The sequence below is a fragment of the Haliotis rubra genome, unplaced genomic scaffold (assembly GCF_003918875.1).
Source record: "Haliotis rubra isolate DU_JTF1 unplaced genomic scaffold, ASM391887v1 Scf401, whole genome shotgun sequence".
Taxonomy (NCBI): domain Eukaryota; kingdom Metazoa; phylum Mollusca; class Gastropoda; order Lepetellida; family Haliotidae; genus Haliotis; species Haliotis rubra.
Genome location: NW_025767082.1, coordinates 165,763 through 190,830, shown reverse-complemented (window position 1 = coordinate 190,830; position 25,068 = coordinate 165,763). Strand labels below are relative to the sequence as shown.

At 44.6% G+C, this 25,068-nt stretch overlaps 1 protein-coding gene across 1 annotated transcript; it reads left to right on the top strand.

The window, feature by feature from the left end:
• The first annotated feature begins 646 nt into the window (after nucleotides 1–646).
• LOC124287581 lies at nucleotides 647–24,246 on the top strand. Its single transcript, XM_046724069.1, is given in 22 exon segments — nucleotides 647–763; nucleotides 1,688–1,773; nucleotides 3,861–4,004; nucleotides 4,434–4,525; nucleotides 5,069–5,237; nucleotides 6,082–6,212; nucleotides 9,191–9,329; nucleotides 9,453–9,635; nucleotides 10,305–10,517; nucleotides 11,091–11,163; nucleotides 12,152–12,194; nucleotides 14,643–14,710; nucleotides 14,713–14,810; nucleotides 15,173–15,482; nucleotides 15,754–15,887; nucleotides 16,190–16,269; nucleotides 16,531–16,773; nucleotides 21,233–21,320; nucleotides 21,448–21,607; nucleotides 21,959–22,042; nucleotides 22,189–22,256; nucleotides 23,109–24,246. Coding segments are annotated over 22 exon segments (2,889 nt in total). The 5' UTR covers nucleotides 647–741; the 3' UTR covers nucleotides 23,370–24,246.
• The last annotated feature ends 822 nt before the right edge of the window (nucleotides 24,247–25,068 follow it).

Here is a 25,068-nt window from a genome sequence, read left to right as displayed (position 1 = left end):
TATCAGAATTCACTCTACAAGTGCAGAACAAAAATAATACAGAACACATTCTATGGTAGTGTAGTGTCGCGATCTGATGTCAAACTACACCAGACAGGAAATATATCATATGAAAAGGGTATTGGGATTTTCATATATACGGTTAATATTTTTATAAGTTGAATTTGCATACCAAATATGATATAATCCGTGTCTCGGACAATCTCTAAATAGACCTGTCGTGTGGAGAATCTACAGTCTCCTTGGCCTCCCTCCCCTGTATCTGACAACCGGTAGTTATACAGTTTATTTTACAGAAATACATACTGAGTTAATTGAACTAGATATAATGTACAACATTATACTCAATATAATGCCGTTCTCTTGCAAATTAAATAACTGTTGGACACCGTTAAAGAATAAAATACAAAATCCTTTTATGCTACTACTGTATGGGCTATTCGACCTTGTAATATCGCCTATGTTATAATGTGTGAATTCATCTCCTTACTAACGTCACGATCTGTAACGTAAATTGCTACGTTGTAATTAGCACATGGCTATGCGTGAACAATATTGTGAAATAGTTACTTTATCAGACAGTGTGTAAGTCATTATCCGTATCAAAACGAAATCTGACGAGCAGTCACGTGACTAACTACATGGCAACACCTAATACAATATGGCGGCGAGTGTTGTGATTGATTGTGTTTGAAGCGGGTTATCGAGCAATATCTCCAGTACTGAGCACGTCAACACCGTATGACTTCCACAATGGACAGAGGTAAAATTTTAATACCATTCATGGCGGAAATACGAAATGTCAACCCATCTCGATAATGTTTGTGTACATTGTCCTCGTTGTATAACGAATATGTATAGAGCTATTAGTACAGAGCTCCTAACTGATCTTCTGCAGGTGCCCGTCTCGTGAATTGTTGGATATTGCTATATGAGCACGGAGATTAGGATTCATTTGCATACATGTTTGATACCAATATTTTCACTGACTTCTAGCGTTTGCTGTGATGGTAGACAGCTAAAAGAATGCACAGAGATGATGATATATTACGATAGCATATGTCTCTCTATGGTGTATTGAACTTGCTATATATGAAGATTTACACTTATAATTCAGATAAAAAGGCTATACTTTGTATTATTTATAATCAGATTCAGCTGTTATTTTGATTGGCAATGAGGGGACTGAGCTAATAATTTATGGAGTAATTTATATAGGTCTAGACGAAGTGATTCCTGCATTTTCATCCCATATAGCATCTCATACGATAACATTGATACATAGCAATTATGCTTGATAGCTGAACACTTTAATGAATGTTATAAATATTTTTCACAATGATTAATAGATAGTGTATGTATCAGCCAGCAATATGTCAGCATGGTCTGCCAGGAAGTTTTTAGACCAACAAAGACATGTTTTCTGTTTATGTGGAGTGAACCTAATAGGCGTGTATCTGTATTAATGCCATGTATCACAAGCATGTTTAGCGGCCATAAAATTTCTGAGTCCCGTGCTGGGATTCGAACCACGGACCTTCTGATCAGAAGTCGGACGCCTTGTCCACATGACCAAAGATGTTAACCCCGTCAGCAAGCCGACAAGGTAAGGATGTCATCTGTGGGATGACTCCACGCCCTGCTACACATGTATCACCTGTATGCTTATTAGTGTTGTGTGCTTCAGCTTTAGGGAAGAACTTGGAGGCACTTGCAGAGGAAGATGATGAAGAGGAGGAGGAAGAAGCCACAGGACACTCAGAGGGAGCAGAGGTAAGCAGCATTAGTGCTTAGGCTGGTAGTACATGACTAAGAAATATATACTAAGCAGCAAAGGAAACGTTAGTTTGGAATTTTTCTTCGCAGAAACGGATAACTGTAAACTCATTTAATGTTTTGATTGTATATTTTTGACAACATCTCCACTTTACCAGAGCAAAGACATTCCTTCCCAAACTCAGAATCGAACCCAGGAAATGGTCTCAAAAATGCAACCTGATCACGGAGATGGTACGGTGTTCTCCATGTTTTTCATGCAACTCATTCTGCATGTGCTGTTCACAAGGACCAGCCCTATAAAATGCACCCCCAAACCTGGTTGAAATATTCACATTACAACGTCAATAGGATGCCGCGACTAACGACAGCTCAGAGGAACCAGGCGCTAGGAAGACTTGAAGCTGGCCACACTGCACAAGCCGTTGCCAATCACTTCCAGGTCAACATTTACATGGCTGCAGCAATGTTTCCGGGCCACCAACACCACAAATGATTGCCCCCATACTGGCAGACCAAGGGTGACCACAAGACGACAAGACCGCCATGTTGTGTGACAGCATGTACAGAATCTCTTCATGCAGGCATCCGAAACAGCACGCCAGACACTTGGAACACACAGAAGACCAATCAGTACTGATACAGTATGCCGTCGTCTTAACAGCGGGAACCTCCATTGCCGTAGACCTTACCATGGACCTATCCTCACCCCTCGTCATCGGCGTGAACGTCTACAGTTTGCCCTACAACACCAAAACTGGCGATACAGGCAAGTGGCAACTGCTCTGTTCACAGATGAGAGTCGGTACTGCGTATCAACTGCAGATGGCAGAACAAGAATATGGCGACGACGTGGCCAGCGTTACTCAGACCAATGTGTTGTGGAAAGAGACTCATGGGAAGGTGCAAGCATCATGGTATGGGGTGGAATAGGCCTGAACCAGAGAGTGGGTCCTGTGGTGTTCCAGAACCTTGGTCCAGGGAGAGGAGGCGGCATCACAGCGGTGCGCTACATCAACCAAGCTCTCAGACCCCTTGTCATACCCCATTTCACACGTCACCGGAACAACATTTTCCAGCATGATAATGCCCGGGTGCATACTGCCAGAGCTACAGCGTTATGCAGTGGCCAGCCGTTAGTCCTGTTTTAAACCCAATTGAACATTTTTGGACTGAATAATGTCATACCAAGGCCGAACACAGCCGATTTATTGCGCCAGGCCTTTCTCAGAGTGTGGTTCCAGGTGCCAATGGCCTTCATCAATCGATTGGTGCACTCCATGCATAGACGCTGTGCTGCAGTTATTGCCGCTCGTGGTGGTCACACTAGATACTGAGGTCAAGGGTCTGAATGAACTGCAAATGTTCACGTAATGTCTTGAAATTGTGCTGAGTTATTTACTGATGTGTCAAGATATTGTACACAAGAAATGTTTTTGATCCGCTTATTATGTCCATTTCTGTAATGATTTGATTACAGTGCCTATTTAGTTTTGATTCGTACTGACGTTTTTTGTGCTGCTGAGTATATATGGTGACAATGGAGACCCAGCTACATGATGGATCTCGAGTTTAGTTTTACGCCACACTCCGCAATATCCCAGCTATATGGTGGCAGTCTGTAAATAATCAAATCAGACCAGACAATCCAGTGATCAACAGCATGAGCATCAATCTACACAATTGGGATAACATAACATGTGTCAACCAAGTCAGCAAGCCTGACCACCTGATCCCGTTAGTCACCTCTTACGACAAGCATGGGTTACTGAAGATCAATGCTAACCCGGATCTTCATGGGTCTTATTAGTGCTTAGGTATGTAATATATGTATTATACCAAGAAGTATATGTAGACTAAATGTACATATAAGATATGATGGTTGGTAAACCAAGCTATAGTACGCTCCTATGAGGCAGAGGTAAGCAAATTTTGCAGGATGTTTTGTCCCGAGTAAACAATTGTTGTTGGTATTTCGAGAAACATTTCTTATGGGGGACTACTCATTTGTTATTTTCATATCATATTCCTGCTCTCCTGCCAGCATGTATCAAGCTGATGAATATTGTCTCTCCTTGAACTAGAGTGAGGTTGACTCGGACTCCGATGATGACTCCGATGACGATGATGGGGACACTGGTGCTGTGCGAGGGGAACCTAACAAGTTTGAAGGGTTGTGTGACGGGGTGCTCAACGCCACAGCCCTGGTACAGGTGTCCTTGTTGGAGGTAACTAAACACATATAGTCAAACTGTAATGAGATTTGTGTCATGGGACAACATTTTGTGATGTTTTAAACTTTGTCCTTTATTTGCTTTAAATTCGGTCAAAAAGCAATTGCCTGCACTGTAAATATCATATGTGACACTTTAATGTCACCAGTTCCCACTGATGATGTCACCTGTTTCCACCGATGATGTCACCTGAATTTGTTCAAACTCTTTAAATCCATTTTTCAACATAGTCTTGTTGTTTGTACCTGTTGGAGTTGATGTGACTCACCTGTACATAACATTCAGGTGTAACAATGTGTAATGAAGCATACAGGGATCGTCTTGTTGTTTGTACCTGTTGGAGTTGACATGACCCACCTGTACACAACATTCAGTTGTAACAATGTGTGATGAGGCATACAGGTATAATGTTGTTGTTTGTAGCTGTTGGAGTTGAAAGATGAGCTTCTAGGCCATGCCCTCCCACCAACACTGCTCGTCAAACTCGCCCTCACCACGGCTAAAGTCTTCCGCAGGTAACACAAACTATTCAATGTTTGATTCCCTTAATATCAGATACACTGAACTGGTTACTTATATTTTTAAGGATATTGGCTCAGAATGGTGCCCATAAATCAGTATCCCTCTCAAAAGTTGAATTTTCTCATGAGAATGTGTGTTTCCATTACTGGAATGTAAAACTATCAACTTAGCGGCAGTAGGATAAGTGGAAACACGTAAACCGTATATACCTGAACCAGAACAACAACATACCAACAATGTTGCATCAGTCATAAAAATCCAAGAATCTTCAACAAAATGGGAATAATAAAAATTTGGAACTTAAACAAACTGAAAAATGATTAACGCTTTGAGAAAATTGGTGAATCTTAACCACTACAGTGCCTGTTAGTTCTCTGAATCAGTCCTTGGAGGTATTGCTAGTAGACTGGTAGTGTCAAATGATTCAGTGATACCACATGATGAAATAACTGATTATGTTCCTCAGAATGGGCATTTTTGGACAGATATGTTTGGTTTGGTTTATGGATCTACAACGACTGTTTCCTCTACTGCAGCATTAGCGACATGAATATGCCCGTCAACGAGCTGGTGCGTCTGGTGCGTGTGTACTCCACGCCCTGGGAGGAGAAGAGTGCGGCCCTCAAGAAGCTGCACGAAGACTACGAGAGCAAACAACGGCAGCTGAACATTGCCATCAAGAGACTTCAGCTCGTCGATGCTCATGTGAGGACTAGCAACTTTAACTTGTGGTCCATACATTTTGCTGGGGGTCGGGGAATGTCATGAAGGACAAATGCCTTTTAAATTCAGTTGACATGTTTAAAGTGTTAAAGTTTCTCTAGTTCGGTTGATGTTGAAGAGGTAGTGAGATATTTTATACATGTTGAGTCAAGGTCCCCATGCTGTAGTTAGTGCTGTGTGGAACTGTGATATTCTCTGTCATTTGGTCTGTCAAGAAATACTACATGCATGAAATGCATCATAAAATTGGAGTTTCCTTAACCACTTCAATCAAAGTTGCTGATGCTTCTTCTGACTTGACCATACTTGCCCTTTAAGATTGCATGAAGCTGATGCTGTAGATAATCATGTCTGACACATGATACAGTGTTAGCAATCTCTCCAGAAGTTATTATGTAACAGGGAAATAGTATCTGGTCATCACTTTGTTGATACTATCAATGGAATATACAGTTAAGATTTTACAGAAATTCTGCCAACATTTTCAGAATTCATAAGAGTTCTGAGATAAGATGGGTTCTGTTTGTCACCAAGTATATAGTTATTATCGTTCATAATGATTACTGTATTCCATCAGATTATTCCCATATTTATTCTGGACTTAACAGAACAGGGACTTGTTTCCCATACAGTCTGACAAAGGCTTGACCAACATATGTGTGACCACTGTGCAAAACTTGAAAGTTAATCTTAACAAAAGTCAGAACTCTTAACATATTTATCTGTCGTGGTTAGCTCTTATAAAACATGTGATATTGTATGTAGTTGGTGACACAGAACGGTTGAATGTGTCGTGCCTGTACTAGTCATACACTGCTGTTTGCAGTCCAAGAGAATAGCCAAGGAGAAGCGCATCATGAACTGGGAGAAGCTCTTCTCCAAAGTCACATCAACTAAAGGTCATGGCCTCAGATGGAAGTTCCTCATTGAGACAATCAAGCAGAAGGCAAAGATGGGGTGAGTGTTCCTCCTGGGAGGGTGCTGTACAGCTGCAGGCAGTGGGGTGTATAGGGGGTGAGTGTTCCTCCTGGGAAGGTGCTGTACAGCTGCAGGTGTTGGGGTGTATGGGGGTGAGTGTTCCTCCTGGGAGGGTGCTGTACAGCTGCAGGTGGGGTGTATAGGGGGTGAGTGTTCCTCCTGGGAGGGTGCTGTACAGCTGCAGGCGGTGGGGTGTATAGGGGGTGAGTGTTCCTCCTGGGAGGGTGCTGTACAGCTGCAGGCGGTGGGGTGTATAGGGGGTGAGTGTTCCTCCTGGGAGGGTGCTGTACAGCTGCAGGCAGTGGGGTGTATAGGGGGTGAGTGTTCCTCCTGGGAGGGTGCTGTACAGCTGCAGGCGGTGGGGTGTATAGGGGTGAGTGTTCCTCCTGGGAGGGTGCTGTACAGCTGCAGGCAGTGGGGTGTATAGGGGTGTGAGTGTTCCTCCTGGGAGGGTGCTGTACAGCTGCAGGCAGGTGGGGTGTGTATAGGGGGTGAGTGTTCCTCCTGGGAGGGTGCTGTACAGCTGCAGGGGCGTTGGGGTGTATAGGGGTGTGGGAGTGTTCCTCCTGGGAGGGTGCTGTACAGCTGCAGGCAGTGGGGTGTATAGGGGTGAGTGTTCCTCCTGGGAGGGTGCTGTACAGCTGCAGGCAGTGGGGTGTATAGGGGGTGAGTGTTCCTCCTGGGAGGGTGCTGTACAGCTGCAGGCAGTGGGGTGTATAGGGGGTGAGTGTTCCTCCTGGGAGGGTGCTGTACAGCTGCAGGCTGGGGTGTATAGGGGGTGAGTGTTCCTCCTGGGGGTGCTGCTGTACAGCTGCAGGCGTGTGGGGTGTATAGGGGTGAGTGTTCCTCCTGGGAGGGTGCTGTACAGCTGCAGGTGGGGTGTATAGGGGGGTGAGTGTTCCTCCTGGGAGGGTGCTGCTGTACAGCTGCAGGCAGTGGGGTGTATAGGGGTGAGTGTTCCTCCTGGGAGGGTGCTGTACAGCTGCAGGCAGTGGGGTGTATAGGGGTGAGTGTTCCTCCTGGGAGGGTGCTGTACAGCTGCAGGCGGTGGGGTGTATAGGGGGTGAGTGTTCCTCCTGGGAGGGTGCTGTACAGCTGCAGGCAGTGGGGTGTATAGGGGGTGAGTGTTCCTCCTGGGAGGGTGCTGTACAGCTGCAGGCAGTGGGGTGTATAGGGGGTGAGTGTTCCTCCTGGGAGGGTGCTGTACAGCTGCAGGCAGTGGGGTGTATAGGGGTGAGTGTTCCCTCTGCTGGGCAGTGGGGTGTAGGGGGTGCTGGGAGTGCTGTACAGCTGCAGGCAGTGGGGTGTATAGGGTGTTCCTCCTGGGAGGTGCTGTACAGCTGCAGGCTGGGATAGGGTGCTGTGCTGCAGGCAGTGGGGTGTATAGGGGGTGAGTGTTCCTCCTGGGAGGGTGCTGTGTACAGCTGCAGGTGCTGTAGTGGGGTGTATAGGGGCTGTGAGTGTTCCTCCTGGGAGTGCTGTCCTGGGAGCTGCTGGCTGCAGGCAGTGGGGTGTATAGAGGGTGAGTGTTCCTCCTGGGAGGGTGCTGTACAGCTGCAGGCATTAGGGTGTATAGGGGTGAGTGTTCCTCCTGGGAGGGTGCTGTGTACAGCTGCAGGTGGGGTGTATAGGGGTGAGTGTTCCTCCTGGGAGGGTGCTGTACAGCTGCAGGTGGGGTGTATAGGGGGTGAGTGTTCCTCCTGGGAGGGTGCTGTACAGCTGCAGGCAGTGGGGTGTATAGGGGGGTGAGTGTTCCTCCTGGGAGGGTGCTGTACAGCTGCAGGCTGGGGTGTAGGCCTCCTAGGGAGTGGGGTGTATAGGGGGTGAGTGTTCCTCCTGGGAGGTACAGCTGCAGGCAGTGGGGTGTATAGGGGGTGAGTGTTCCTCCTGGGAGCTGTACAGGCAGGTGGGGTGTATAGGGGTGGTGAGTGTTCCTCCTGGGAGGGGTGCTGTACAGTTCAGGCAGTGGGGTGTATAGGGGGGTGAGTGTTCCTCCTGGGAGGGTGCTGTACAGCTGCAGGCAGTGGGGTGTATAGGGGTGAGTGTTCCTCCTGGGAGGAGGTGCTGTACAGCTGCAGGCAGGGGGGTGTATAGGGGTGAGTGTTCCTCCTGGGAGGGTGCTGTACAGCTGCAGGTGGGGTGTATAGGGGTGAGTGTTCCTCCTGGGAGGGTGCTGTACAGCTGCAGGCAGTGGGGTGTATAGGGGTGAGTGTTCCTCCTGGGAGGGTGCTGTACAGCTGCAGGCGGTGGGGGTGTATGGGGGTGAGTGTTCCTCCTGGGAGGGTGCTGTACAGCTGCAGGCGGTGGGGTGTATAGGGGTGAGTGTTCCTCCTGGGAGGGTGCTGTACAGCTGCAGGTGGTGGGGTGTATAGGGGGTGAGTGTTCCTCCTGGGAGGGTGCTGTACAGCTGCAGGCGTGGGGTGTATAAGGGGTGAGTGTTCCTCCTGGGAGGGTGCTGGGGTGTATAGGGGGTGGAGCTGCAGGCGTGCTGTACAGCTGCAGGCGGTGTGGTGTATAGGGGGTGAGTGTTCCTCCTGGGAGGGTGCTGTACAGCTGCAGGCGGTGGGGTGTATGGGGGTGAGTACTTCTGCCTCCGGGGTAGGGCTATGGAGATGCTATGGTTATATAGTTTGTGTCAACGTTAAGGTGGTATTCCAGGGTGTGTTGGTATCGTGAGTTGTGTTAAGGTGGTATAGTTTGTGAAGATGTCAAGGTGGTATAGTATGCCATTGTGTAAAGGACATATTGTATGTTATGACGTCAAGGAAATATACCATGTGATGATGGTAAGGTGGTCTACTATGTAATTGTTTAAAAGGGTTAGTTAGGTGATAATTTTGACAGATGTATTTGGTGACTATTTTGCGTTTACTGTGTGTTTAAGGTGATTTAGGGGTTATATGATCCTGGAGATGTTATTGATGATGTTATTGATGATGTTATTGATGATGTTGCAGTCTGGAGCACGTGCAGGAGTACACTAAGGCCCTGGAGCAGACGTCAGACTCAGAGGATGGGGAGGAGGAGGAGGTCGTCGACACCACCAAGGCCACTGAGTCGTCGCCAGAGGCCATTGATGTTGTCAGCGAGAAAACAGTAAGGAAATATTGGTTATGATTGTTGCTCTATAATGATTTATTCACTAAGTTATGGATGTTTTGGCATTAGTAAAAGGATCTTATGTTCATCCCTGGTGACCGAGATGCTGATGTTGTACAGGAGGAAACCACAGAGAGCCGAGGAGAGAAGGAAGACGAGGAGGAGGAAGAAGAAGATGAGTCGGAGGCAGAGAGTGAAGACCACGAGGAGGAGGTTGTGCCCACTGTCACCATCAACCTGACGCAGGAGAGTGACGTTGATGACGAGTCTTCCGATCAGCTCAGTCGTTCAGTCTCACCAAAGGTAAAGTTGTCTAAGGTCACTTAGGAAAGCCAGAAATCTATGAGCAGGTCCAACCCTTGTAATGTTTTCTAAGTTTGTCAGCAACACTTGTGCTTTTGAGTTTCATCGTAGTGATAGTTAAATGCTGTGAAAAAGAAAGTTAGGTGGCTATGTTCAAGGAATCCATTCTGGCTAAAGACAGACACAAATGGCTACAGTACGAGGAGCAAGATGTGTGTCATTTGTACAAATCCTGGAATGTATAATGCATTTTCAACAAACTGAAGATGCAAAAGTTTTCAAAATATATAGTTAACTTCACATGAAGCATTAAAATTAAAGACCATGCCAAGGCAATTAGAATTTGAGAAAGTCACGTTATTGTTCGTCCTTTGCTGAATTTAGCGTTAAATAACTACATATAACAATATTTCGTCAGTCTAGTTTCTTATACAAAGGTACTCCTTTAAGTATGTTTGAGAGTCATGGCGACTCACAGAATTGGATGTGAAGGGAAAGCCCCGTAACTCATTCACTCACTCACTCAACCTCCCCAAATGTACAGCTGTTCTGACAGGAGTTAACCTTTGCAATATTTCCTCTTTAACTGAACTTTATCTTGGATATAATAATGGAAAATATGTGTTTGAATATCTATGAATACAGACTATGGCATAATTTTGTTAACAGAAAGTTCGGTTTGGTGAGACTGAACCGCCCCCTGTAGTCAAACCTCAGATGCGAGATGTGAACATCGACACGGGAGAGCCAGAGTATGACCTTTACCTTCATGTGCGGATGTTTGCTCCCGAAGATCTCAACCATCAGGGTCTCAAGTGTTCCGTGACGTATGGCGATCAGATGTACAAGACTGGCGTGCTGGATGTGGAGGAGGCAAAGGAGGTGGGCGTTTGCAGGTGGGGGTGGGGTGGCTTCAGGTAGGGGTGTAGGGTGGCTGGATTTGGGGTTGGCTGCAGGTGTGGGGTGTGGGTGGCTTCAGGTAGGGGTGTGGGGTGGCTGGATTTGGACGGCTGCAGGTGTGGGGCGGGGGTGGTTGTTGGCTGCATTGGATTAATGACTGCAGTTTGGGATGGGGTGGCTGGAGCTTGGTTTGGCTTCGGGTGGGGGTTGAGGGTGGCTGGTTCTGAGGGGTGGGGGTGTCTGGAGCAGGGAGTGGCTGCAGGTGTGCAGGTGCTGGGTGAGGAAGGATGGAGGTGCCTGCTGGGGAAGGGGAGGACAGAATACAGGGTGGGGTAGAGGAGCTTGCAGTGACAGGAAGGCAGAGATGGAATGAGAATAGGGTTCAGGGAAAGAGGAAGGTGCTTGCAGGGTGGAGAAAGGAGTTAGGAGGGGAGAGAATATAGAGGTGCTGGCAGTGGAGAGGAAGGTAGGGTGGAGAAGACAGGTGCATGGAGGGGGAAGAAATTATTTGATATTGATAGCGGTAATTATTTTCTGTATTTTCCTGTGTTGTAGCCAGAAAATGCGGCTGAGACAACGAAGTCAGAAAAGAAGCAGCCGGCAGCCAGCGGAGGCAAGAGTAGTCCAGGTGAGGAAAACCATCTTGATAATGGCAACTGTTGAATACCTTACCTACCTACCGCCACTTGCTGGTTACATAGTGTCTCATTTGATTTGATAATGTATGTCATTATGGTAAGTGAGTTAGTGATTGAAGTCGGTTTAATGCCACGTCAAGCCTTATTTCACTTCTGTGTTTGTGGTTCAGCCTCATGTTGGTGGAAGGCTCAGTTTGAAGCAGGTCATTCAAAAGAGCAAGTGTTTATTGAAGAATTTAACACAGTGGACAGTTCTGGAAATGAAACCCAGGATCATGCTACATCTAAGGGGGCACAACTCAGTGAATTGCTGTGCCATGGACCTGTGTCCTCTACAAGTGTGATGGTGTCAGGACTTGACGCCATGACCAAGTAGACCATGAAAGTTATGTCTGTCCTGATCAGACAGTAATTCAAATATAATGAGACTCTAGTGAGTGAGTTGGGTATTACGCCGCTTTTAGCAACATTCCAGCAATATCAAGGCAGAAGACACCAGAAATGGGCTTCATACATTGTGCCCATGTGGGAATCGAACCCGGGCTTTGGCTGACGAGTGAGCGCTTTAACCGCTTTAACCGCCTAGGCTACCCCACTGCCCCTGATGAGACCCCAAGTAGGCTACCCCACTGCCCCTGATGACACCCCAAGTAGGCTATATGGCTGATGAATAAATTGCAAAGAACAAACAAGAAAGAGGCAGGATTTATTTCACAATAATACATTGTATAATAAACAAGGACCACAGTTTGGGTGTTTCTGAATGTATCTATGCCTGTAAACCCATTTGTTAACAGGATAATTCACTGTTGTACAAAACAGATGTATAATGAAGTATTTGTGTGCAGGTGCTTGTCACATCTCTCAGGTACCACAATCCCAGATTGCATGTTTCCACTGACCATGTGTTGGTGGTCTGTATGTGAAATGTAATTAGTTCACTGAAATGTTTATAAAACAACAACCTAATCTTTCCAGTTTCCAAAGCATCGGCTGAAGAGGAGGGGTCAAAGACCAAGAAGTAGGTACCTTCATATCTAAGGGAGTAGAAACAATTATAGTAACAGCTCATGGGGGCGATGGTGTAGTACAGAGCTCATGGTGATGATGTTGTGGTACAGAGCTCATGGTGATGATGTTGTGGTACAGAGTTCATGGTGATGATGTTGTGGTACAGAGCTCATGGTGATGATGTTGTGGTACAGAGTTCATGGTGATGATGTTGTGGTACAGAGTTCATGGTGATGATGTTGTGGTACAGAGTTCATGGTGATGATGTTGTGGTACAGAGTTCATGGTGATGATGTTGTGGTACAGAGTTAATGGTGATGATGTTGTGGTACAGAGTTAATGGTGATGATGTTGTGGTACAGAGCTCATGGTGATGATGATGGTGATGATGAGCTACAGAGGGTACAGAGTTCATGGTGATGATGTTGTGGTACAGAGTTCATGGTGATGATGTTGTGGTACAGAGTTAATGGTGATGATGTTGTGGTACAGAGCTCATGGTGATGATGTTGTGGTACAGAGTTCATGGTGATGATGTTGTGGTACAGAGTTAATGGTGATGATGTTGTGGTACAGAGCTCATGGTGATGATGTTGTGGTACAGAGCTCATGGTGATGATGTTGTGGTACAGAGTTAATGGTGATGATGTTGTGGTACAGAGTTAATGATGATGTGGTGTGGTGTGATGTGGTACAGAGTTCATGGTGATGATGTTGTGGTACAGAGTTCATGGTGATGATGTTGTGGTACAGAGTTCATGGTGATGATGTTGTGGTACAGAGTTAATGGTGATGATGTTGTGGTACAGAGTTCATGGTGATGATGTTGTGGTACAGAGCTCATGGTGATGATGTTGTGGTACAGAGTTAATGGTGATGATGTTGTGGTACAGAGTTAATGGTGATGATGTTGTGGTACAGAGTTAATGGTGATGATGTTGTGGTACAGAGTTAATGGTGATGATGTTGTGGTACAGAGTTCATGGTGATGATGTTGTGGTACAGAGTTAATGGTGATGATGTTGTGGTACAGAGTTCATGGTGATGATGTTGTGGTACAGAGTTAATGGTGATGATGTTGTGGTACAGAGCCCATGGTGATGATGTGTGGTACAGAGCTCATGGTGTACAGAGCTCATGGTGATGATGTTGTGGTACAGAGTTAATGGTGATGATGGTGGTACAGAGCTCATGGATGTTGTGGTACAGAGCTCATGGTGATGATGTTGTGGTACAGAGTTAATGGTGATGATGTTGTGGTACAGAGTTCATGGTGATGATGTTGTGGTACAGAGCTCATGGTGATGATGTTGTGGTACAGAGTTCATGGTGATGATGTTGTGGTACAGAGCTCATGGTGATGATGTTGTGGTACAGAGCTTCATGGTGATGATGTTGTGGTACAGAGTTCATGGTGATGATGTTGTGGTACAGAGTTCATGGTGATGATGTTGTGGTACAGAGCTCATGGTGATGATGTTGTGGTACAGAGATGTTGTGGTACATGGTGATGATGTTGTGGTACAGAGCTCATGGTGATGATGTTGTGGTACAGAGCTCATGGTGATGATGTGATGATGGTGGTACAGAGCTCAATGGTGATGATGTTGTGGTACAGAGTTAATGGTGGTACAGAGCTCATGGTGATGATGTTGTGGTGATGATGAGAGTTCATGGTGATGATGTTGTGTGGTACAGAGCTCATGGTGATGATGTTGTGGTACAGAGCTCATGGTGATGATGTTGTGGTACAGAGCTCATGGTGATGATGTTGTGGTACAGAGCTCATGGTGATGATGTTGTGGTACAGAGCTCATGGTGATGATGTTGTGGTACAGAGTTCATGGTGATGATGTTGTGGTACAGAGCTCATGGTGATGATGTTGTGATCATGGTGATGTTGTGGTACAGAGCTCATGGTGATGATGATGTTGTGGTACAGAGTTCATGGTGATGATGGTGATGATGTTGTGGTACAGAGTTCATGGTGATGATGTTGTGGTACAGAGTTCATGGTGATGATGTTGTGGTACAGAGTTCATGGTGATGATGTTGTGGTACAGAGTTCATGGTGATGATGTTGTGGTACAGAGTTCATGGTGATGATGTTGTGGTACAGAGTTCATGGTGATGATGTTGTGGTACAGAGTTAATGGTGATGATGTTGTGGTACAGAGTTAATGGTGATGATGTTGTAGTACAGAGTTCATGGTGATGATGTTGTAGTACAGAGTTCATGGTGATGATGTTGTAGTACAGAGCTCATGGTGATGATGTTGTAGTACAGAGCTCATGGTGATGATGTTGCAGTACAGAGTTTGCAGTACAGAGTTCATGGTGATGATGTTGTGGTACAGAGTTCATGGTGATGATGTTGTGGTACATAGTTCATGGTGATGATGTTGTGGTACAGAGTTCATGGTCTAGATGTTGTACAATAGCGTTCATGTTGCTGTAGGTACGAAGAGTTCATGGTGAGACTACCCGATGAGGTTCACCACGGGCGATGATTATTGACAAGGCCAAGTCCGACAAGCCCAACAGTGTCCAGATAGCAGTCCACCACGGACAGTTCGAGGACATGATTGCCATGGCAACTTTAGACCTTGAGGACTTAAAAGAACTGGTAAGTATTGGGATTCATCACGGTAGAGCGAGATTTCAGTATATTCCACTTTATCAGATGGCCGTATTCTCTGTCTCAACTGTATTCTATTATCTAATGATTTGATATTAAATGATATGTCATTTGTAATGGTGGACTTTTGCTATGAATGTGACAGGGGTGGAGCTAGCAAAAGTTGAGGAACAGTAACAATATTTGAGTAGGTTTTTGCATACTTTTTAGATAATATACATAGCTAACTTAGACCTCCACATGGTATGCCTATTTCTGTTCTTTGTCAACAATGGAACATCACAAAATACATGACAAGCATTCAGGATTTTACTTTTTCACATGCATTGTCACATACGTTCCTCTGCCAGGACCTACGAACAGTGTACCTGCCGCCACCTAAAGGGGATGATGATGTCCCCCGAACCAGCGCTGGAGGCGATGATGACCTCCTGTCCTTGTCAGACTCCATTGACTTGTCGTTTGATGATGACGAGTCCGAGCAGGGCAGCCCCAAGCCCCGGGACGACCCGGTGAAGGACGTTGACCCCCTGCCGTTCCCCCTGTACTCCCTGCAGGTCAGTGGTCGCTCTGACGCTGTCCACATGCCCATTGGCAACCAGCCCCTCATACTGTACTGGGGCAAGAGGAGGAGGCCGCAAGTCTTCAACAGGCAGACAGGTGAGCCCCATCTTCTGAAGCATATCATCTCAGGCATGAAATATCAAAAGCAAACACTTCTTAGTCAGTCTACAAATAGACGCAAAACTTGTGTTTCTTTTCTGACTTGACGAACTTACTGGTTTTGGTTTGGACTTATTTGCAAAATAATATTCCTGAAAGTTGTGAAAATATTGTGAGAAAAAGGAAAGTTTCTGTACCAAGTAAGGCCTTATACCTTTATATGTCCTCTATATATGCATTTCTTGAACTGGGTCACAATGGTGTGCAGGAACCCTTGGCATCAATGAGGTCGTGTTTGACCTGACGGGGATTGACCTGAACACAACCACGAAGGAAGACCTCCATAAGGATATGAGGGACCAAGCTCTGTCAGCAATAGAGTTCACACCAGAGCCCCAGGAGGTAAGTTTAGAGGTCGGGAGGGTGAGGGGCCAGGCTACATCAGCACCAGAGACCCAGGAGGTGAGGTCGGGATGTTGGTTGGTTGGTTGGTTATTTAATGCCAGACTCAGCAATATACCAGCTATGTGGCACTGGTCTTCAGAGGTCGGATAGTGAGGGATCCTGCTATGTCAGCAAGTGACATCTTACATCAGGCTGTGTCAGCAATAGTTAAAAGGAGCCCCAGTTGGTGAATAGGTATTTTATGTTAGTGAACAATGCACATGGTATATGAATGTGTTATAATCTGATCTTGTTCCCAGGAAACTGTAGCCCTGACTGAGGTGGAAGAACTGCAGAAGAAGCATACAGAAGATATGTCTGACATGAAGGACTCGTACGAGTGAGTCATGTTCCTTGTTACCATATGAGGGATTAATGCTGACTTGAGGCTGTGCTAAGAAAATCAATCCTATGTCAATATTGTGTCATGATACATTTTTTGTGAGCAAGAAATGTGACATACTGAAAGTGAACTACATGCAGAAACTGAAGACTCATATCCATATTTGTATACCTGTTCTATGACACTCCTTCTTGGTTCTTTTTCTTCCTCTGTTACTTGACATCATCTGGTGCTCACTCACTCACTCACTCTTCCCAGGAAGCAGCTGAAGGCTCTGCTAGAGAACATCTCCCATCTGGAGGAAGAACGGAGAATACTCCAGGAGCAGCAACAGAATATGCGCCCTGTGTCAAAACGCAGCCGAACTAGCCCCTCCCCACCACGCACCACGTCGCGGGGAGCCAGCACGCGACGAACACCCGTACATACTCCAGACAAGGACATGGCAGAGTCAGAGAAGGTGTCAGTTACCATCCCTGTGTCTCCTGGCATCAAATACAGGTAGGGGCTGCAGAATGTTCAGTGGAGCAAGCAGAATGTTCAGTAGGGGCTGCAGAATGTTCAGTGGGGACTGCAGAATGTGTGGTAGGGGCTGCAGAATGTCAGTAGGGGCTGCAGAATGTTCAGTAGGAACTGCAGATTGTTCAGTTGGGTCTGCAGAATGTGCAGTAGCGTCTGCAGAATGTTCAGTAGGGACTGCAGATGTTCAGTAGGGTCTGTGTTCAGTAGGGCTGCAGAATGTTCAGTGGGGAATGTGCAGTAGAATGTTGTTCAGTAGGGTCTGCAGAATGTGTGGTAGGGGCTGCAGAATGTGCAGGTAGGGGCTGCAGAATGTTCAGTGGGGCCTGCACAATGTGTGGTAGGGGCTGCAGAATGTTCAGTAGGGTCTGCAAAATGTTCAGTAGGAGCTGCAGAATGTTCAGTTTGGTCTGCAGAATGTGCAGTAGGGGCTGCAGAATGTTCAGTAGGGGCTGCAGAATGTGCAGTAGGAACTGCAGATTGTTCAGTGGGGCTGCAGAATGTTCAGTAGGGTCTGCAGAATGTTCAGTAGGGTCTGCAGAATGTTCAGTAGGAACTGCAGAATGTTCAGTAGGAACTGCAGAATGTTCAGTGGGGCCTGCAGAATGTGCAGTAGGGGCTGCAGAATGTTCAGTAGGGTCTGCAGAATGTGTGGTAGGAGCTGCAGAATGCGTTGTAGGGTCTGCAGAATGTTCAGTGGGGCTGCAGAATGTGTGGTAGGAGTTATCAACTTCAGTCTGAGATTTTTATCCCACGCCGCACATTTAGCTCGAAGCGGGGATATAGTATTAGGCTCCGTCCGTCCGTACGAATTGGAATATCTTAAGAACCTTTGACTAGATTCTTTTCATATTTGGTACCTATGTTCATCACAGTATAAGAAAGGCCCCAGTCAGGTCTGGTGACCTTGACCTTAATTTCAAGGTCACAAGAGGACTTTAACGTTTTACTCTTGTCAGCAAGATATCTCAAGAACCGTTCCCTAGATTTTCTTCATATTCAACACCAAGCTTTATCTAGGGAAGGCACAGGGCTCAATTGATTTTGGTGACCTTCACATAATTTTCAAGGTCATGGCGACACTTTGAAGATTTCAGCATCATCTAGGGAAAGTGCAAGGCCCATTCAATTTTGGTGACCTTCACATAATTTTCAAGGTTACTGCAACACTTTGAAAATTTCAGAATGTTAACCTGAATTCACTGGATTTTCTTCATAGACTTTCAAGACTTGAATGTTTTCAATAAGCAATTTCTTTAGTATCGTTTTGGCATATTTCATACACTATGACATTCAAGTCAGTCTTGAAAATATTTGTGTGTTTGAACAACTAAAGAGCAAGATATCAAAATAAGTTGACTGGTCATGTTTTTGTTGACATTTAACTTCATCTTAAACTTTCATTGCTTTTTAAGTTTGATTTGATAATTTGTGGCGTCGGGGATTATGTCACCTTAGTGACAATGCTTGTTATTCTGAGGTTGTCACATCAGGAACATTTCTATCCAGTGCTGAGGCTTCTAAATTATTGGTGTTAGAAGTCAGCAAAGCATTCAGACAAGCAGATCTGATTTCCGTATCTTGAAACAAACTTAAATGGTCAGTTCTAAATGTAGCTAATAAAGGCAGTGCAATTTCATTGTGGTTTAATAATCTGTTCATCCTGTTCAATGCCATGGTAGGGAGTAGAACTGAAGGAATACAGTAATCAATAACACGCTTATAATGAACTGATAGATGTAAGAAACTGTCCTTTTTGTTCACTTCACTTGCTGTATATTAAATTTATATATCCTTATATATGAGGCTGGAAGGTCAATGTTCAGTCAAGGTTGACCTGATGTGACCTCCTAATAGAGATGTTGTCAGACTTGGATGTCAATCTAACATCAAATTATTACATGTGTGAGGTGAAATGGGATTTAACATTGTACTCATATGACGACCCGCATTACATGAAAATTCACTGGCCAAGAAATGATCATGTCTTTTGACATAAACGCATTATAGCTCCCAGTCTTGTCTGAATGTTTGTGATGTTGACTTACGTTACGTTAAAAATAGAATGGAAATAACAGGGATATTGCATTTCCCAAAGCTAAGCCAATCTGATGGCTGCTTGTTGGAACTTGTGTTCCACTTGAAGTCTGTATGTGTTTTAGTCACTGAAAAGCAATTCTGTCTTCGTGCAATACGTTCTAAAGTAAGAGTCCGTCCGTCTTCATGTAATACGTTCTAAAGTAAAGTGGCCATCCATCTTCATGTAATACGTTCTAAAGTAAAGTGGCCATCCGTCTTCATGTAATACGTTCTAAAGTAAAGTGGCCATCCGTCTTCATGTAATATGTTCTAAAGTAAAGTGGCCATCCGTCTTCATGTAATATGTTCTAAAGTAAAGTGGCCATCCGTCTTCATGTAATATGTTCTAAAGTAAAGTGTCCATCTGTCTTCGTAATACGTGTAATAAAGTTCTAAAGTAAAGTGTGCCATCCGCCTTCATGTAATACATTCTAAAGTAAAGTGGCCATCCGTCTTCATGTATATTATACGCTCTAAAGTAAAGTGGCCATCCGTCTTCATGTAATACGTTCTAAAGTAAAGTGGCCATCCGTCTTCATCATGTAATAAAGTGACCATCCGTTCTAAAGTAAAGTGGCCATCCGTCTTCATGTATGTAAAGTGGCCATCATCCGTTCTAAATACGTCTAAAGTAAAGTGGCCATCCGTCTTCATGTAATACGTTCTAAAGTAAAGTGGCCATCCTTCATGTAATTCATGTAATACGTTCTCTAAAGTAAAGTGGCCATCCGCCTTCATGTAATATCGCTCTAAAGTAAAGTGGCCATCCGTCTTCATGTAATACGTTCTAAAGTAAAGTGGCCATCCGCTTTCATGTAATACTTCTAAAGTAAAGTGGCCATCCGTTTAATGTAATAGTAAAGTGTGGCCATCCGCCTTCATGTAATACGCTCTAAAGTAAAGTGGCCATCCGCTTCATGTAATAATTCTAAAGTAAAGTGGCCATCCGTCTTCATGTAATACGCTCTAAAGTAAAGTGGCCATCCGTCTTCATGTAATACGTTCTAAAGTAAAGTGGCCATCCGTCTTCATGTAATAAAGTGGCTCTAAAGTAAAGTGGCCATCCGCCTTCATGTAATACGCTCTAAAGTAAAGTGGCCATCCGTCTTCATGTAATACGTTCTAAAGTAAAGTGGCCATCCGCCTTCATGTAATATCGTTCTAAAGTAAAGTGGCCATCCGTCTTCATGTAATACGTTCTAAAGTAAAGTGGCCATCCGTCTTCATGTAATACGCTCTAAAGTAAAGTGGCCATCCGTCTTCATGTAATACGTTCTAAAGTAAAGTGGCCATCCGTCTTCTTCATGTAATACGCTCTAAAGTAAAGTGGCCATCCGTCTTCATGTAATAATGTTCTAAAGTAAAGTGGCCATCCGCCTTCATGTAATCGTTCTAAAGTAAAGTGGCCATCCGCTTCATGTAATACGCTCTAAAGTAAAGTGGCCATCCGTCTTCATGTAATACGTTCTAAAGTAAAGTGGCCATCCGTCTTCATGTAATACGTTCTAAAGTAAAGTGGCCATCCGCCTTCATGTAATACGCTCTAAAGTAAAGTGGCCATCCGCCTTCTAAAAGTAAAGTGGCCATCCGCTAAAGTAAAGTAGTGGCCATCCGCCTTCATGTAATACGCTCTAAAGTAAAGTGGCCATCCGTCTTCATGTAATACGTTCTAAAGTAAAGTGGCCATCCGCCCATGTAATACGCTCATGTAATACCGTTCATGTAAAAGCTCTAAAGTAAAGTGGCCATCCGTCTTCATGTAATACGTTCTAAAGTAAAGTGGCCATCCGTCTTCATGTAATACGCTCTAAAGTAAAGTGGCCATCCGCCTTCATGTAATAGTTCTAAAGTAAAGTGGCCATCCGTCTTCATGTAATATCGTTCTAAAGTAAAGTGGCCATCCGTCTTCATGTAATACGTTCTAAAGTAAAGTGGCCATCCGTCTTCATGTAATACGTTCTAAAGTAAAGTGGCCATCCGTCTTCATGTAATACGTTCTAAAGTAAAGTGGCCATCCGTCTTCATGTAATACGTTCTAAAGTAAAGTGGCCATCCGTCTTCATGTAATACGTTCTAAAGTAAAGTGGCCATCCGTCTTCATGTAATACGTTCTAAAGTAAAGTGGCCATCCGTCTTCATGTAATACGTTCTAAAGTAAAGTGGCCATCCGTCTTCATGTAATACGTTCTAAAGTAAAGTGGCCATCCGTCTTCGTGTATTACGTTCTAAAGTAAAGAAGCCATCTGTCTTCATGTAATACGTTCTAAAGTTAAGTGGCCATAACTATGTTTGCTTCTTCAAAGCAGTAAGAACCTTCTGTCTTCAGTTAGGAACATGACTGACAGAGTTGCTTCTCTTGCAGACCAGCACCACCTGCCACACAGAAGCCGAGGAAGAACTTCCGTGTAGGGCGACCTTTGCCGAAGTGGGGAGAGGCATTGCCACAAGACGTGAGTTTAGTGGGCTTTGATATGGATGAATCTGTTTTTAATCACAAAGTAATTTCAGTGACATTTCATCTTTTAATGCGGTTCGATGTTTAAGATATCAGTAGTCATGTCATTCATGTCACTTCAGTTCTTTGAGCGACTTCGGTTGTATGAAGAGGAGAGCAAACAGCACATGGCCGAGCTGAATGAGCGAACACTCCGGGACATTCGAGACAACTTGGAGAAGAAGTTGGCTGGACAGCATCGACTGAGCAAACGAGAGGAAGCCATGTATGACGCTCTGAAAGGTATGTCTGCCATCGATTTCTCTTGTTTCCTCTCCATGTGAGAGTGGTGGGTAGGCGGTTGGTGGGAGAGTAAGTTGGTGCATGTGGATATGGTTGTTTGGGTGGGTTTGTTGAGTGAGTGAGTTAATGGGTGGGTGAGTGAGTGAGTGGTTGGATGGGTGACTGAGTGAGTGGGTTTTGGTTGTTGAGTGAGTGAGTTAATGGATGGGTGAGTGAGTGAGTTAATGGGTGAGAGGCTTGGTTGGTGGGTAAGTGGTTTGGTTTGTTAGGGGTTGGGAGTCAGTTTAGGAGAGAGGTACCAGGGGACGTTTGTGTAAGGTGAGATACCTGACTTGACACTTCCTGTTTTAGACGTCAGCCTGCCAGCGTTGTTCATGCCGTTCCGGAGCGGGACAGTGTTCAACCCTCGAGCTCATCAGTACTTTCACCCAACAGGTGAGCTAGATTATTCATCAGTGAAGTCATACTGTTTTGATGTAATTAAAACATTTTATGTTATCATTTAGTGGTTTGGGATTTGGTATGTCATATGTTTAATGTGATAATTCCTGTGACTGTGTGTATCTATTGCATGTTGTCAGGTTCCACAGATCTCCGTCTGACTCAGCCGCCGTCCATGTTCCAGCTGCCGCCACTTACCAAACACAATGTATCCTTCTGTAGGAGCTCATATCACACGGCTAGTATAACCAGTAACATATGTATATTGGTGTAATGATATCTTTATTACTCACACGTGTATATGCAAGAGCTAGACTGATGCCTTTAGTGAATCAAGAATGTTTGAAATGTACATTCTTCAATTCTCTCTTATATTTGGCATCTCCAAGGTACCAAGATGCAGAGTATTATATTAATATTACAAGTAAGACCGGCCACACAAGGAAGTGTTTGACCCAGATCAGATAAGAAAAGATATACAAAAAACCCACAAGCAACAACTTTGAGTTCCAAAAGCTATTGCTACGCATACATTTTATGGATTTCAGATATTTTTTAAATTTGACACTGACAGACACTTATTCACATTGAATTATGTTCTAGCATTTTGAAAATATCCTTCAGAACATTGGAATAATTAAAAACTAATCACTAATTCACATACACAAGATTATTGCAAGCAGTAAAGAATGTAGGTAATCATGGGGTATAGTCATTGATCAATGCATCACTTGTACCCACAAAATTTAGGATTAACCTCAAAGGATTTACTTTTAGAGGTTATGACATGCTCAATCTGCTTCTTATCCACATATTTAGAAGGGTGGAGGGTGTCGATGACTTTGTCTTCTCATTATTATATCAAAAGTGGCTAAGTAATCTGTTTTGCATATTTCAGTGGCCATTTACTGGTTCCTGATCTCCAATATTGCAAGGTATGAAATAACTGTCACTGAGTGGTTTTATTGAAGTGATTTTTGATTCAGGCAAAGAGTAAGAAAATTTCAGAATAGGATTGCTACTAGAGTTGCAGGACATGTCATTTCCTTAATGTGCACAGCAGAAATTGTCTGTGGTGAATTTGTTTGAGCTGAGCAGCAACTTTTCGTCGAGGAGTCCGAGTTGGTTTGTCGAACGCTACATCCAGCAGCAACAGCCTGCCTCCAATGAAGCCTTCAACTTCTCTACAACAACATCCAACAAACCTGCACCCAACTATCTCACCCAGGACTCCCAGCTGTCAGACTCGGGACTACTTGATGCCCCTCCGCACACTCCCACGGGAAATCCCAGCATGCCCGAACAGGAAGTCGGGAGTTGAGGTTTAGCAACATGCAATAGGACAATTCCAGGTTTGACCATTTGTTGACCAGATGGACTTTGGACATATCTGTGATAATAAGCAATGTATACCACATGCCTCCATGTTTCTTTTACTACCTCCCCGGAAATCATACTCCTCAACATTTGCTGCGGAGTGTTCGATAATAGTCAGAGCTTCAGGATTACCATTCCCTTCCCACAGAGGTTACTTGTCATATCTTCCTACGAACCTCTGTTCTCATACGGCCATATTTCCTGGTTCTCGTAAAATCTCCTAGCGCCAAAAAATTGCAACACAAATTATCTCCCTTCTTTCTATCCAATCAGAACACGTGTTACATCGACTTAGATCCAACTTGACTAATGCAAGCAAATATGGGGCCAGAAATATCCCTCCTCTGCGGGGGACTTGTGCTTATGTGACACACAGGATATTTAATGGCTAGCTTGTCCGTTGTCAACGAGGGCGATGGAGGCGCCATTGATCCGCCATTACATGACTGAGTTCTGTCTAGAAAAAACGTTTGCACATCGCGCAGGGGAAGAGGTTCTAATTTTCCGGAATCATACGAAAATTACTGAGGCCTTGCGAATGATCACATTTGAAAAAACGTCGCTGTTTGCACAACTAAATCTGATTGCAACCAATCCCGAAACCTGAATGCTCGCACCATGAAAGGGCTGACACGTATTAGAACAGAGGTTTGTAGGAAGATGTGACCAGTAACCTCTGTGGGAAGAGAATCCAGGATTAACTGTTCAAATTCATGTTCATGTTTGCATATCAAGAAAAGTTTAGGGTTCACTGTTTGAATGTCTTGTCAGCATCCATTAAAGGAGAGGATATATTGAGGAAGGTGGTTGTCCAGTCTCTCCTCATCCACCAAAGATCACTCAAGATGGATAAGGAGTATATCTGACAAATGTATAGACTTGGTTTAAAACTCGTAGCAAATGTTGAAAGGTATTAAGAAAAACTGTCACCTCAATCGTGTCATTTATAATGGATAGTGACATACTCCGTGTATTGTGGGGAACTTGGGGAACTACTGCAGTCTGTTGGGGGACATCTCCTGCCACTGTTGTCAGTGTTCAGCTGTATCATTGCAATATGGAGTCAGTATTCAAAACTTCCTTTTCTTCCCTTTTTACTTCTGCCAAAATCGTAATCCAGTGCTTCTGAGGAACAGAAAGGTTAATTGTTTGATGGGCATTCTAGAAGTTGGTGACTCAAAAATGCAATAAAAAAGTTGTCATCCATAAAGTTGTATGTTTCATTTTTGAACAGAAGCGTAGGTTTACTAAATAACATGGCGTGATGATGTCATAAACTACATGTGGATGGAGATGGGGACACCTGTCTATGTAGTATTAAGTGACAATATGGACGTTACTTCAGTGATGCAGCTGTGCTCAGTTGTGACTCTTTCTTGCACCTCATCAGCATTCCCATGCAGAGTTGTGTCCCTTAGTTGCTCTTCCCCATATATTGGCAGAGTTGTGTCCCTTTGCTCTTCCCCATTTTCCTTAGTTGCTCTTCCCCATACATTGGCAGAGTTGTGTCCCTTAGTTGATTTTCCCCATACATTGGCAGAGTTGTGTCCCTTAGTTGTTTTCCCCCATACATTGGCAGAGTTGTGTCCCTTAGTTGCTCTTCCCCATACATTGGCAGAGTTGTGTCCCTTAGTTGTTTTTCC